We start from the raw sequence: 14,137 nt of genomic DNA on the forward strand, positions 1-14,137 counted from the left end.
GTAAATGAACAAACTATTTTTACGAATGCTTATTGTGAAATTCAAATCACTCTCCGATGTTGAACTTTCAATTTTTTCTTTATAAGACAAATCTTTCTCGATGTTAACAGATGACTGTTGTCTAAAGTTGATCTCTTTAAGATATTCCGTTTGTATACATGTAGGCATGATTATTTCATATATTTGTCCAATGAAATGGTATATAACATAAACGTTGTAATAAGAGCAAGAAATAAACGTCTAGAAAAACAAAACCCCATTCTATTTGGTAGTAATGAATACATTCAGTGAGATAAAACCCACGGGCGCAGAAAACTTATACAATATACAATAAAACTACATAGCGCGGAGAAAAATAATAAACTACACTATCAGTTAACCAAAAGGAACATAATCATAAATGAATCTTTTCAAAGTTATTGCTTTTATTATCGTATCTAGAAATTGAAACTAACATCAATATTTAGGAAAGTAAAACAATTAACCGCAAAAAAAATAATGTAGATAACTACAAAACTGACATCAGAACGTTTATTAGTGTAAAAAATGTCAGACTGCAGAGCGTAGATTCGCAAAGGAGTGTGTGTGTGCGTGTGAGAGAGAGAGAGACAGAGAGAGAAATAATATAATGGAGTACTTACATACAAATTCATTTTATTGTTTCTAAAAATAAAGTAACTAAAGAACATCAAACGATAATCTGTTATTTATTAAAAGTAAATCACTCCAGTGGTAACGCATTTTATTCCACGGTAATTTTTAAAATGTTAACATCACAGAAAACAGCAGAGACATATTATCACAGTTACATATACTTCACGATAAATTAATTAGACCATGTTGTACAGAAGGTTTCTGGTTATTACCGTAATATTCATCCATCTCACCTTGTTCCCGAATATTATTTATTTCATACCGACGTCGTTCATCCTCCATATGTGCACAATATGAGTAGATGACATACAACACGCGTAATACAGCACTGCTATCGCCTGCAACAATTTCTTCAAGTTTTGCTGGAGGTTCAACCATACCAGCTGCTTGAATAAGTTCAAAGGCTAGTTTAACATTTGATGTACACAATTCTTCTGTTGTTGGTGTTGGATGATATGCATGAAATGCTACAAAATAGCCATCAATAAGACCCATTAAATAGAATAAGTAAGACACCATCTGTAAACTAATGATCGTAGAATGAATAAAATGGGAACATTTCCTTCAGTTAATTATAAAACTAAAGAAAATAGATTTTACAAAACTGTGTAACTCGAAAACCAACCAGAGAGTCGTACAATACACTAAGTTAAATTTATTAGGTTACAGATACATGTATCATCTGTATAAAAAAACTTTGGTGTGAACCAATAACATCAGTCAATCAGTCAGTCAGTCGGCTACAACGTAGGACCAGGCACATATATGCATCAATCCAAGTTGCCATACCGCATTAGCACAGCAAGATGAACACCCGATTCATAGGAGTAGTTAAGTCAATAGTGGCAATATATGAAAGATTGCATATAAGGATATAGTACAGGAAGAAAGATTTAGTACATAGAAAGGAAGATATGAAGCGATTTTAATCTCTTAGTTTAAGGGAAGACAGACAGTGTATACACCGACGCCACTGTGATCGATTCTGAGCCATCTCACCAAGAGTCTACAACCATTGGTTACGATAGTCACGTGGACCCTAACTGAGTAGTCTGCATCTACCAACATGGCTCAGACCAGATGTTAGTGTCTTCAAGCACTAATGCCACGTTTTGGTTTGGCCACCCCTAACTTTCTTCCAACCATCCCCAACACCCGTTAGCATTGCACGTCGTGGTAATCGGTGTTCAGGCACACTCAACACGTAGCCCAACCATCTCAGTCGATGAAGACTCACAACCTCATCAACTGATTTACCATACTTTATCTAACCTCACAGTTACTTACCCGGTGATACCAGCAGATGCAAGCAATATTTCTAAGACATCTGTTTACTTATTTATTTATTTATTTAAACATATAAACATTAGTACAAGGAGGCACCAAGTAGATATGCGCCACACAAATCATTCGACTTGTGTGAGGGCTGGGATACTGCCCGGGTGCCCAAACCGAAGCAGGTGGTTTTCTTAGGGGCCACACCCCAAGCCTTTGACCTAAAGGTCTAACCCACAAGGCAGTGGAGCATCGTGAGGAGATCCAGTCCAATGGTAGCCGGTGGCCAACGATTGGTTCATACGCCATTTATTCCCTCAGGATACTGGAGCCCATGTGCAACATTGATTTGGTTTGGGGTCCGGTTAAAGCGCCGGACATTCGCTTTTCGTCCTCTCATTTTCGCAAACAACACCCCTGTCACGAGAAGGCAGTGAGTAGGACTTCCCTGGCAGAGGCTGTATACGCGTGGCCATGTGAGAGCATTTCGAGAGGGAGGCGGCCCCACCCCACTCTCGGCCATACCAGGGCATTTGGAGTTGTATTCTTTGATCATAAGGCAGCGACATCTGTGGTCAAACACTAGTAGCTTACGAGTGTCTTCTACTCTTAATGGCCATGTTTCGTGGCCGTAAAATAGAGCAGAACGAACTGCCACGCAGTACACTTGTCCTTTTATTGATAGACGGATATCTCGCCTTCACCATAGATGACGTAAGTTAGCAAAAGCAAAACGAGCTTTCCGAATCCGTGCTGAGATTTCGTCAGACACCAACCCATTAGGGCTAATTAGACTTCAAAGACAAGTGAAGTTGTCAACGCGTTCGACTACTTCACTCCCTGTATTTAGTTCAGATGTTGACGCAGGCCAGTCCTGGAGCAACAACTTGCATTTAGAGGGAGAGAAGCTCATTCTAAACATTCTGGTATAGTTGCTTGGTGCCACCAGAAGACTCTTCATTTTATCAGTGTCTTCACCAAACAGGACTATGTTGTCTGCGTATTCCAAGTCGACAAGTGGACCTCCTGGAAGGAGATCAATACCCGAGAATTCAGTCGACGTGAATGTTATTTCCATCAGTAGGTCTGTGATGAAGTTAAACAAAAATGGAGAAAGTGGGCAGCCTTGACGGACGCAAAACCAGATGACAAGTCGCCATCAGCTCTGACTCGACTAGTGGTGTTCGGGTAAAGAGCCCTCACAAGGTTTACGTACTTCTGAGGTACGCCTTTCAATGGCAGGCACTGCCACAGAATGTCGCGGTCTACGGAGTCAACTGCTGCTTTTAAGTCAAGAAAGACCACCATTGTCGGACGCCGATAAGTATGCCTGTGTTCTAGAACCTGACGAATGGTGAATATGTGGTCTATGCATCCATGACCAGGTCTGAAGACAGACTGATTTTCTCGTGTCTGCAGTTCACGAGTCTTAGTTGGGCGTCCAATAATTATCGAGGCTAGTACTTTAGATACTATATTAGTTAAACTAATCCCTCTGTGGTTGTCACAGGATGATTTTAACCCTACCTTATATATTGTGACGATAAGTGATTGTGACCAGTCAGATGGAATAACGTCTAACTCCCAGATCTTAGCCAAAATATTAGTCCACCTAATCGCTAAGATTGGTCCACCATCCTTAAAGACCTCTAGAGCCAATCCATCTGGACCAACTGCCATTCCTCGTTTCAGACTAGCTATAGCCTTTTGAACTTATGCTAGAGTTGGGGGACCTACTTCAATGTTCCATTCACACTGTCTGGGAATGATGGGTAGTTGTAGAGTAGCTGGAGGCCAGCTGAACTGCTTTTTAATGTGTTTCGCCGATCTTTCTAAACGTCTGGACTGGGAGCAGATGAGTGTCGTCTTTTTCCGAGATATTCTCACTTACATTTGACTTAGTAATTCCAGTTTCTTTTATTAATCTGTAAAGCTGTCTTGTGTTCCATATAGCCGCCGCCTTTTCCATCTCTTTTGCTTTCGTTGCCCACCACTGCTCACGGTCGTTCCTTAGACTTTTGCTTAACCTAGATCTGATTTGTTTTCGCTCTTCATCGTGTTCAGAACCCGATGGGATGAGTTTACGAGAATCCATCAGTGCAATAGACCTTGAAAGGAATCCATTGGTTCTTTGTAACCCTGTGGCCTAAATCACTAATAGATGTCACTGCTATTTCCACAGCTGCTTGTATATCTTTCCAAACAACATCTGGGTCAGCCTCGTTTTCCGAACTACCTAAGTGTGACCTCAGTTGTTCCTGGAACCTACTTTTGGTTTTCTCGTTACTCAATTCAGTTCTAATGGGTCCTTTTAGTGCGGCTTTTCTGCGTCCAGCGAAACGCAAGCAGACATATGTGAGGTTGAGAGCGAAGATTATCAGAAAGCCGAAATAATGAACTGGTCGTCGTGTCAGTTGACTAAATCTTCAATAAGTAATGCTAAATAATTGTTCAGTTGTTACATGTCGGTAAATGTATTGTGATGAGTGTTTATAAAACATGATAGTAGGCAGAGCTTCAACGACAAACCATCAGATTGTGAACCAACCTGTTAAAATCTGAAGAGTGGTAGGTTTCTGAGAATACCAGTCAGTCATAAATGTAGAACCTGTACGTATGTGCATCTGTTCAAGTTGTCATACCTCATTAACACAGAGATAAATTTGTCAGGCCAAATCTCATGATAGTACAGGCAGTAACAGTAACAGTGGGAATAGAAAAAACTAAGCGTCGAACAGACGACCTAAAAAGAAAATCTAAATAAGCGCAATATAAACAAAAATATGTTATGAGGAATGTAGAGTTTCATTATGTCGGGGAAGACAAAAAATAGATGCACATGCGCCATTCCAAACAATTTTGAGCCATGTCATTCAAAGTCTGACCATTGGTTACGATAATCACGCGGACCACAACCAGGTAATCTATACTTGCTAACATGGCTAAGTCCAATTGTCAGTAACATCACGTACTGATGCCATGTTTTGGCTCGGTCGCCCCTATCTTCTAGCTAGCAACTGCTGCACCAGAAAACATCACTCGTCGAGGTATACGTAACACATCCCAACCACCTCAGTTGATGAGGACTTACTACCTCACCAGTCGGTTCCCTATCCTCACCTGGCACTCTATTCTTAACCCAGACATTGCTTACTCCGTGGTTGCAAAGCAAAATACACGGACAATGCTTCGTAGACACCTATAACCAAATGCCAGTGACCCACTAATATCCTTTACTCTTAATGGCCACGCTTCACATCCACAAACTATAACGGAGCGAACGGCTGCGCAATAAACCCGCCCTGTAAGATGACTTACCTACGCACCCTATTACTTCTAAACAACCCCTCACTTGTTTTGATAACGGAAAGTTGCCTGTCCTCCGATACCACAGACACATATCTACAAATAGACACCTATGAGCTCTTCCGCTGTGATCGAGTCACCAAGAAGGGTAGTGGTTGTCTCGTTTATGTATCAAAAAATTTGAGAGCGGAAATCTATAGCGACCACGTCCTCAGCAAACTTCCTGAATCGATACGGCTTACTGTGCACACTCATGAATGTAAAATACTAATCGGATGCATATATCGAGCTCCAAACACTCCTAGTTCAACTGACACTATTATAAGTGAGTCATTTGCTCAGCCTGCCTCGCTTGACTTCACTTACAAAATTGTATGTGGTGATTTCAACCTTCCCACCATCAACTGGAAAACACATTCTGGCCCATTGTGCTTTGAAAGCATACTTAGGTCCTTAGACATACACGGCTGGCAACAACATGTACACCTGCCTACACGAAATCACAACATTCTTGACTTGATATTCTGTCATAATGTCACACCAACATCAATGGTGGTTGGCGAAAAGTTTCACAACAGCGATCATAAAATAGTCCTCTGCACCATTCCGATTCTTGCCATATGCAACAAATTAAAGACATTAAACACGCGATTCCAATATAGAGACTATGCAAACGCTGACTGGGAAAACTTTCGATTTCTAATAAAGCACTCTGACTGGGGCAGTTTCTTTACCAGTAATAACCTCTTAGAAACATTAGAAATATTCAATATCACCACCAAATCTGCACTAGACACTACTATACCCTCTAAAATTGGTTTTAAAACAATTACTCCCTATGTAAACTAAAAGACTAGGTCTAAACTACGAAAACCGAAAAGGATGTACTAAATATCAAAAGACTTCAATGCCCTGCACCAGATATACTCTGTACTTGACGGAGTACAAAGTCAACACAACAAGCATAAACAGGTAGAGGAACGTACTGCGCTCGCTGCTGCATCTAAAGCCCAAGCCCTATGTCGTCTCCTCACGAAACGCATAAGAAAGAACACAGACCACAACATTCACTCCTTACTGCACGATGGAGTAACGTATAATGACCAAACCGTCATATGTGAACTATTAAGTGAATGGTTTCCTCACAATCGGAATACATCTGATGCTCCAGATATCGACATAAAGTGCACCGGCAAAAACTATCTTAGTACCATAAACTTCGGCATTAGGAGTATACATACCGCCATTAAAACCCTTAAGCCAAATGCGAGTTCTGGTGCCGATGATATCCCTTCAATCGTTTATAAAATGTCAGGACCGGGCAAATGTCCGGCGCTTTAACCGGATCCCAAATCAATGGTGCACATGGGCTCCAGTATCCTGAGGGAACAAATGGCGTATGAACCAATCGTTGGTCACCGGCTACCATGGGACTGCATCTCCTTACGATGCTCCACTGCCTTGTGGGTTAGACCTTTAGGTCAAAGGCTCGGGGAGTGGCCCCTAAGATAACCACCTGCTTCGGTTTGGGCACCCGCGCAGTATCACAGCCCACACACAAATTGATGAACTCTTTATGCCTATGGAGATTACCTTCCTCGCTTTGAAAAACAAACAATTGATTCAGATTATTATCATTAGAATTATTGTCATTATTAATACTATTATTATTATTACTACTATTATTGTCATTATTATTATTATTATTATTGTCATTATTATTATTATTATTATTGTTATTATTATTATTATTTTCCACATTATTCACCCTCTTTTATACTTATACAGCGGCTCGTCTTTGGTGGAAATTCGACTGTATCTAAACGTTCTCGAGTCACTGTCCGGTTGAAAATTGTATGTTACCACCGAATACGAGGACTGAAGCAGTTTTTCTGAAACCACGTGCACCATTCAAACTGGCTGCCTTCAACGTTCGCACATTTATGCAGGTCGGACAACAGATAGGGCTGGCTATGTCTTTGGAAAGTCTTAATATTGATGTTTGTTGTCTATCCGAGACCCGTATTCAAGATTCTGGTGAAGTACTACAAATTCGCTCTCCATCTGTCGCTTCGAAAAGCTTGTTTTACGTGCGCTTATCCGGGGACCCTGTGGCATCTTCGTCTGGTCTTGCTGGCGTTGGTGTCGCACTAAGCGCTAGAGCTGAGGCAGCACTAGTCGATTGGATCCCCATTAACAGTCGGTTATGTGCTGTTAGATTAGAAAGTTCCATCAAAGTGGGAAGAAATCGGCGTGAGAAACGATGTCTTTTCGTTATCTCCGCCTATGCTCCGACAGATTGCAGCCCGGATGCAATCAAGGATGAGTTTTACCACCAGTTATCAGTTCTTCTCCAGAAAGTGCGTTCGACAGATATTGTAGTACTAGCCGGAGACTTGAATGCTCAGGTCGGGCGTCTAGACACAGAAGAGTCGTTTAGGTGGCCGATGGGGACTCGTTGGTCGCAGGTCAGATAACGGGGACCGTCTACCGCAACTCTGCACAGACCACAACCTGTTTCTGGCTAGCACTAACTTTCGGCACAGTCATCGCCGATGTGCCACCTGGCGTCCTCCCTCTGCATCTCAAGCCTGGACTCAGATTGATCACATCGCGATCAGCTACCGCTGGCGTGGTTGTGTACAAGACTGCCGCTCCTTTTGGAGTACCTATCTGGACTCTGACCATGCCTTGGTCTGCGCCAATCTTGCCTTACTTTCCAGAGGCCAACGAAGTGACCACCACCAAAAGATTGATGTTAGCAAGCTGGTTGCAACTTCTGTTGCAAGTAAGTATCGAACCGAGCTAGCCTCTAGGCTAGTTACCATTCCACCGAAAAGTATAGATGAGCATTGGTTGCAATTGCATGACGCCATGAAAATGGCGAGAACAGTCAGTTGTGGGTTTGCGAAACGTCCCGCTTTTAAGCACTGGGTTTCTCCAGGTTCCTTACAACTCATTGAAGCCCGTCGGTCTACTCCGGGTGACCGTGAGTTTGACCATAAACGAAGGATGTTACGTAAGGAAATTGGGCAAAGCTTGCGTAAGGACCGAGAAGCCTGGTGGTCGATGCGTGCTTATGAGCTGGAAGCAGCAGCTGCATCTGGTAACTACCGGAAGCTCTTCCAGCTCATCCGAGCCACTGGCAGCAAGAAGTCCGCAAGGAACTCCAACTCTTGAAGCGTTACAAATCACCTGGCCCAGATGACTTACCTCCGGCTCTTTTTAAAGATGGTGGTGACTTTTTGACTAAGGAATTGACGACGTTGTTTACAAAGGTTTGGGAACTAGAGAGTGTGCCAACGTTATGGAATGAGTCGATAGTTGTCCCTATCTTTAAAAGGGTTCACGTCGTTCCTGTAACAACTATCGGGGATAAGTCTACTTCCGATTGCGTCCAAGCTATTGGCTTCCGTCATACTTCGTAGGTTGTTCAAAACCCGAGAAAGATTGACTCTCGAGGAGCAGGCTGGGTTTCGTTCTGGTCGAGGATGTATTGATCATATCTTCACCCTCCGCCTAATGTTAGAACACCGCCATACTTTTCAAAGGCCAACAATCGTAGTGTTTCTTGACATCAGGGCTGCCTTCGATTCGTTGGACAGGACTGTTCTCTGGGATTGTCTATTGAAGAAGGGTGTGCCTGAGAAGTTTATTAACATCCTGAAAGCCCTATATAAAAACACCTCAGGCAGAGTGAGGGCATACAACCACCTCTCTCCATTGTTCCATTCGAGCAGTGGGGTTAGGCAGGGTTGCCCAATCTCACCATTCCTCTTCAACTTTGCCATCGATGACATTCTGGAAACAGCTCTGATGAATGTAAGTAATGGGGGTGTGGATCTGTTGCCTGGAGAAAGACTTCTCGACCTTGAGTATGCGGACGATATTGTCTTACTGTGAGATAATGCCCAAGGCATGCAATCCGCACTTAATCAGTTGGCAATCAGTGTCCGTAGGTATGGTATGTGCTTTGCACCTTCGAAGTGCAAAGTACTTCTACAAGACTGGCAGGATTCTAATCCTGTACTCACCCTGGATGGTGAGCAGATAGAAGTAGTTGAGAAGTTCGTGTATCTGGGTAGCTGCATAAGTGCTGGTGGGGGTGTGAGTGATGAGATCAATGCACGAATAGTGAAAGCCAGAGCGGCTTATGCCAATCTGGGCCACCTTTGGCGCCTTCGTGATGTTAGTCTGGCTGTAAAAGGCCGGATCTACAACGCGTCGGTGAGAGCAGTTTTGCTCTATGCTTGTGAAACCTGGCCTCTCCGAGTTGAGGACGTTAGACGACTCTCTGTGTTCGATCATCGCTGTCTCCGAAGGATTGCTGACATTCAGTGGCAACACCATGTCAGTAATGCAGAGGTTCGGCATCGTGTGTTCGGGCACAGAGATGATAATTCAATTGGTGTCACCAACTTGAAACACCGACTTCGGTGGCTTGGACATGTTCTCCGAATGTCGTCCCAGAGAATTCCACGTCCTGCATTATGTGCCGACTCTGGAACTGGTTGGAAGAAGCGGAGAGGTGGTCAGTGCATGACATGGTGTCGCGGGATGGAAGCAAGCTGCAAAGGACTGGCTTCTGTTGGTCCTTCACGACTCCCTGGTTGGGGTCTAAGAGATGGTGCTACACAGTGGATAGAGACGTTATCAGATATGGCTCAGAATATAAGCCAATGGCGATCCTCCTGTAAAATTCTTTTACTTCCTTCATAAAAAGTGGTTGTGTCTCCTTTACATGAAAGATTTCCTCTGAATGTACCTTTTCGTTCCGTCGTTACTACCACTCTACCTTACCTACTCACATTCAAAGACAACATGGTCTCACAGTATGCTACTACTCTGATGTATGCTGATCAGTGTATTCCTATCAGCCATCGGTGGAGAGGCTGAATAGAAGACTGACGCTTGTTGTGGAGCACATGCTTGGATTCACATGATCCTCTAGTACGAGCACGTATTTGTATGCGTCTTACTGGACGTAGGAAAGATGCTGCAAGAAAGCCTGTTACGGTTGTACTTAGTGATGATAGCCAAGCTGAGTATATATTTGAGGAACAACTAGGAATACACTGATCAGCATACATCACAGTAGTAGCATACTGTGAAACCATGTTGTCTGTGAATGTGACTAGGTAAGGCAGTGCCACTGGTCGGTGTTGTGCATTGCACCAAGTGTTCAAGTGACACGGAACGCTGTGAGAATGTGAAGAGTGTCACCTGGTGGTTATGTTTTGCCTCGAGTGATTGTGAACAACTGTAATGTGGTTGGGACTCGTATGGTGAGTCAACATCCTACTTAAAAATAACACCAGGCACTCATTCAATAACGTTGTCCGGCAGCAACCACTTTGTCTAACTAAATTTCCTGCTCTCACTTGTAATTCTCTTTCCAACAACACAAAGCAAAACAACTTTCTAAGCGTGCAAACCATAGTTCACACTTTACAGCATTAAATACAGCTAAAGCTACAGAGATGGCACCCATGGAATACACTTACATAAAAGGTTCAGTCAATTATCAAATAACATGATACCAAGAAATAATAACAACACCAATAACAATAAGCTCAGCATTGAAATATACAATATGACGAATTAACAAATAACAACAATAAATACATACATGAGACTCACCGAATAATAAAACTGTCACTTTGGCTTTAAATATGCAGACTTTGTAGACAAAAATGGTGCAGGTTCCAAATGTCACTGCGGCTGCTGCTGCTGCTGCTGCTCATCAACCAACTTTGTTCAAGCTAATTTCCTTTATATCTGATTCCAATGAATAATAATTATAAGAATAATATTATCATCCCGTTAACTGAGTATTTAAAGCAGGCTTAATCTTCCAGTAGAATTATCAGCTACATCATGCAGTTTCCAGTGTAGCATCAGGTAATCGCCGATAACATTCGGTGACCTGGAATGCTTTAACTAGAGAAGACGGTTGATAAATGAGCGTGAGCAGGGTCAGTGGAAAAATAACAGTGTAAATAGATGTAGGATGAAGATGGATATGAGTGGGATAAATGGAGGTTAAAGTAAAAAAATGTTGATACTGATGAATAAGTTTTGTGCATTCCCTATCATTTTTCTTGTGGTCGAGTGGTCTAAGGCGTTGGATCTGTCCTGCAGTGTTAATGGGCGCCGGATCGAGTCCCAACCACATCATAGCTCTTCACAATCACTCGACTCACAACATAACCAACAGGTGACACTCTGCACATTCTCACAGCGTTTCGTGTCACTTCAACACTTGGTGCAATGCACAACACCGACCAGTGGCACTGCCTTACCTAGTCCCACCCACATCATAGCTCTTCACAATCACTCCAGTCACACCATAACCAACAGGTGACACTCTGCACATTCTCACAGCGTTTCGTGTCACTTCAACACTTGGTGCAATGCACAACACCGACCAGTGGCACTGCCTTACCTAGTCACATTCACAGACAACATGGTCTCACAGTATGCTACTACTCTGATGTATGCTGATCAGTGTATTCCTATCAGCCATCGGTGGAGAGGCTGAATAGAAGACTGACGCTTGTTGTGGAGCACATGCTTGGATTCACATGATCCTCTAGTACGAGCACGTATTTGTATGCGTCTTACTGGACGTAGGAAAGATGCTGCAAGAAAGCCTGTTACGGTTGTACTTAGTGATGATAGCCAAGCTGAGTATATATTTGAGGAACAACTAGGAATACACTGATTAGCATACATCAGAGTAGTAGCATACTGTGAAACCATGTTGTCTGTGAATGTGACTAGGTAAGGCAGTTCCAGTGGTCGGTGTTGTGCATTGCACCAAGTGTTCAAGTGACACGGAACGCTGTGAGAATGTGCAGAGTGTCACCTGGTGGTTATGGTGTGACTGGAGTGATTGTGAACAGCTATGATGTGGGTGCGACTCGTATGGTGAGTCAACATCCTACTTAAAAATAACACCAGGCACTCATTCAATAACGTTGTCCGGCAGCAACCACTTTGTCTAACTAAATTTCCTGCTCTCACTTGTAATTCTCTTTCCAACAACACAAAGCAAAACAACTTTCTAAGCGTGCAAACCATAGTTCACACTTTACAGCATTAAATACAGCTAAAGCTACAGAGATGGCACCCATGGAATACACTTACATAAAAGGTTCAGTCAATTATCAAATAACATGATACCAAGAAATAATAACAACACCAATAACAATAAGCTCAGCATTGAAATATACAATATGACGAATTAACAAATAACAACAATAAATACATACATGAGACTCACCGAATAATAAAACTGTCACTTTGGCTTTAAATATGCAGACTTTGTAGACAAAAATGGTGCAGGTTCCAAATGTCACTGCGGCTGCTGCTGCTGCTGCTCATCAACCAACTTTGTTCAAGCTAATTTCCTTTATATCTGATTCCAATGAATAATAATTATAAGAATAATATTATCATCCCGTTAACTGAGTATTTAAAGCAGGCTTAATCTTCCAGTAGAATTATCAGCTACATCATGCAGTTTCCAGTGTAGCATCAGGTAATCGCCGATAACATTCGGTGACCTGGAATGCTTTAACTAGAGAAGACGGTTGATAAATGAGCGTGAGCAGGGTCAGTGGAAAAATAACAGTGTAAATAGATGTAGGATGAAGATGGATATGAGTGGGATAAATGGAGGTTAAAGTAAAAAAATGTTGATACTGATGAATAAGTTTTGTGCATTCCCTATCATTTTTCTTGTGGTCGAGTGGTCTAAGGCGTTGGATCTGTCCTGCAGTGTTAATGGGCGCCGGATCGAGTCCCAACCACATCATAGCTCTTCACAATCACTCGACTCACAACATAACCAACAGGTGACACTCTGCACATTCTCACAGCGTTTCGTGTCACTTCAACACTTGGTGCAATGCACAACACCGACCAGTGGCACTGCCTTACCTAGTCCCACCCACATCATAGCTCTTCACAATCACTCCAGTCACACCATAACCAACAGGTGACACTCTGCACATTCTCACAGCGTTTCGTGTCACTTCAACACTTGGTGCAATGCACAACACCGACCAGTGGCACTGCCTTACCTAGTCACATTCACAGACAACATGGTCTCACAGTATGCTACTACTCTGATGTATGCTGATCAGTGTATTCCTATCAGCCATCGGTGGAGAGGCTGAATAGAAGACTGACGCTTGTTGTGGAGCACATGCTTGGATTCACATGATCCTCTAGTACGAGCACGTATTTGTATGCGTCTTACTGGACGTAGGAAAGATGCTGCAAGAAAGCCTGTTACGGTTGTACTTAGTGATGATAGCCAAGCTGAGTATATATTTGAGGAACAACTAGGAATACACTGATTAGCATACATCAGAGTAGTAGCATACTGTGAAACCATGTTGTCTGTGAATGTGACTAGGTAAGGCAGTTCCAGTGGTCGGTGTTGTGCATTGCACCAAGTGTTCAAGTGACACGGAACGCTGTGAGAATGTGCAGAGTGTCACCTGGTGGTTATGGTGTGACTGGAGTGATTGTGAACAGCTATGATGTGGGTGCGACTCGTATGGTGAGTCAACATCCTACTTAAAAATAACACCAGGCACTCATTCAATAACGTTGTCCGGCAGCAACCACTTTGTCTAACTAAATTTCCTGCTCTCACTTGTAATTCTCTTTCCAACAACACAAAGCAAAACAACTTTCTAAGCGTGCAAACCATAGTTCACACTTTACAGCATTAAATACAGCTAAAGCTACAGAGATGGCACCCATGGAATACACTTACATAAAAGGTTCAGTCAATTATCAAATAACATGATACCAAGAAATAATAACAACACCAATAACAATAAGCTCAGCATTGAAATATACAATATGACGAATTAACAAATAACAA

General features: G+C 42.6%; 1 protein-coding gene across 1 annotated transcript; it reads right to left on the bottom strand.

Annotated features, from left to right (window-relative positions):
- Window positions 1–397: 397 nt before the first annotated feature.
- Window positions 398–1,220, bottom strand: MS3_00010535 (uncharacterized protein). Its single transcript, XM_051218909.1, has one exon. It carries the CDS (start codon window positions 1,171–1,173, stop codon window positions 817–819), a length of 357 nt encoding a protein of 118 aa, XP_051064058.1. The 5' UTR covers window positions 1,174–1,220; the 3' UTR covers window positions 398–816.
- Between the last annotated feature and the right edge of the window lie 12,917 nt (window positions 1,221–14,137).

The sequence above is a fragment of the Schistosoma haematobium genome (assembly GCF_000699445.3).
Source record: "Schistosoma haematobium chromosome Unknown HiC_scaffold_233, whole genome shotgun sequence".
Lineage (NCBI taxonomy): Eukaryota > Metazoa > Platyhelminthes > Trematoda > Strigeidida > Schistosomatidae > Schistosoma > Schistosoma haematobium.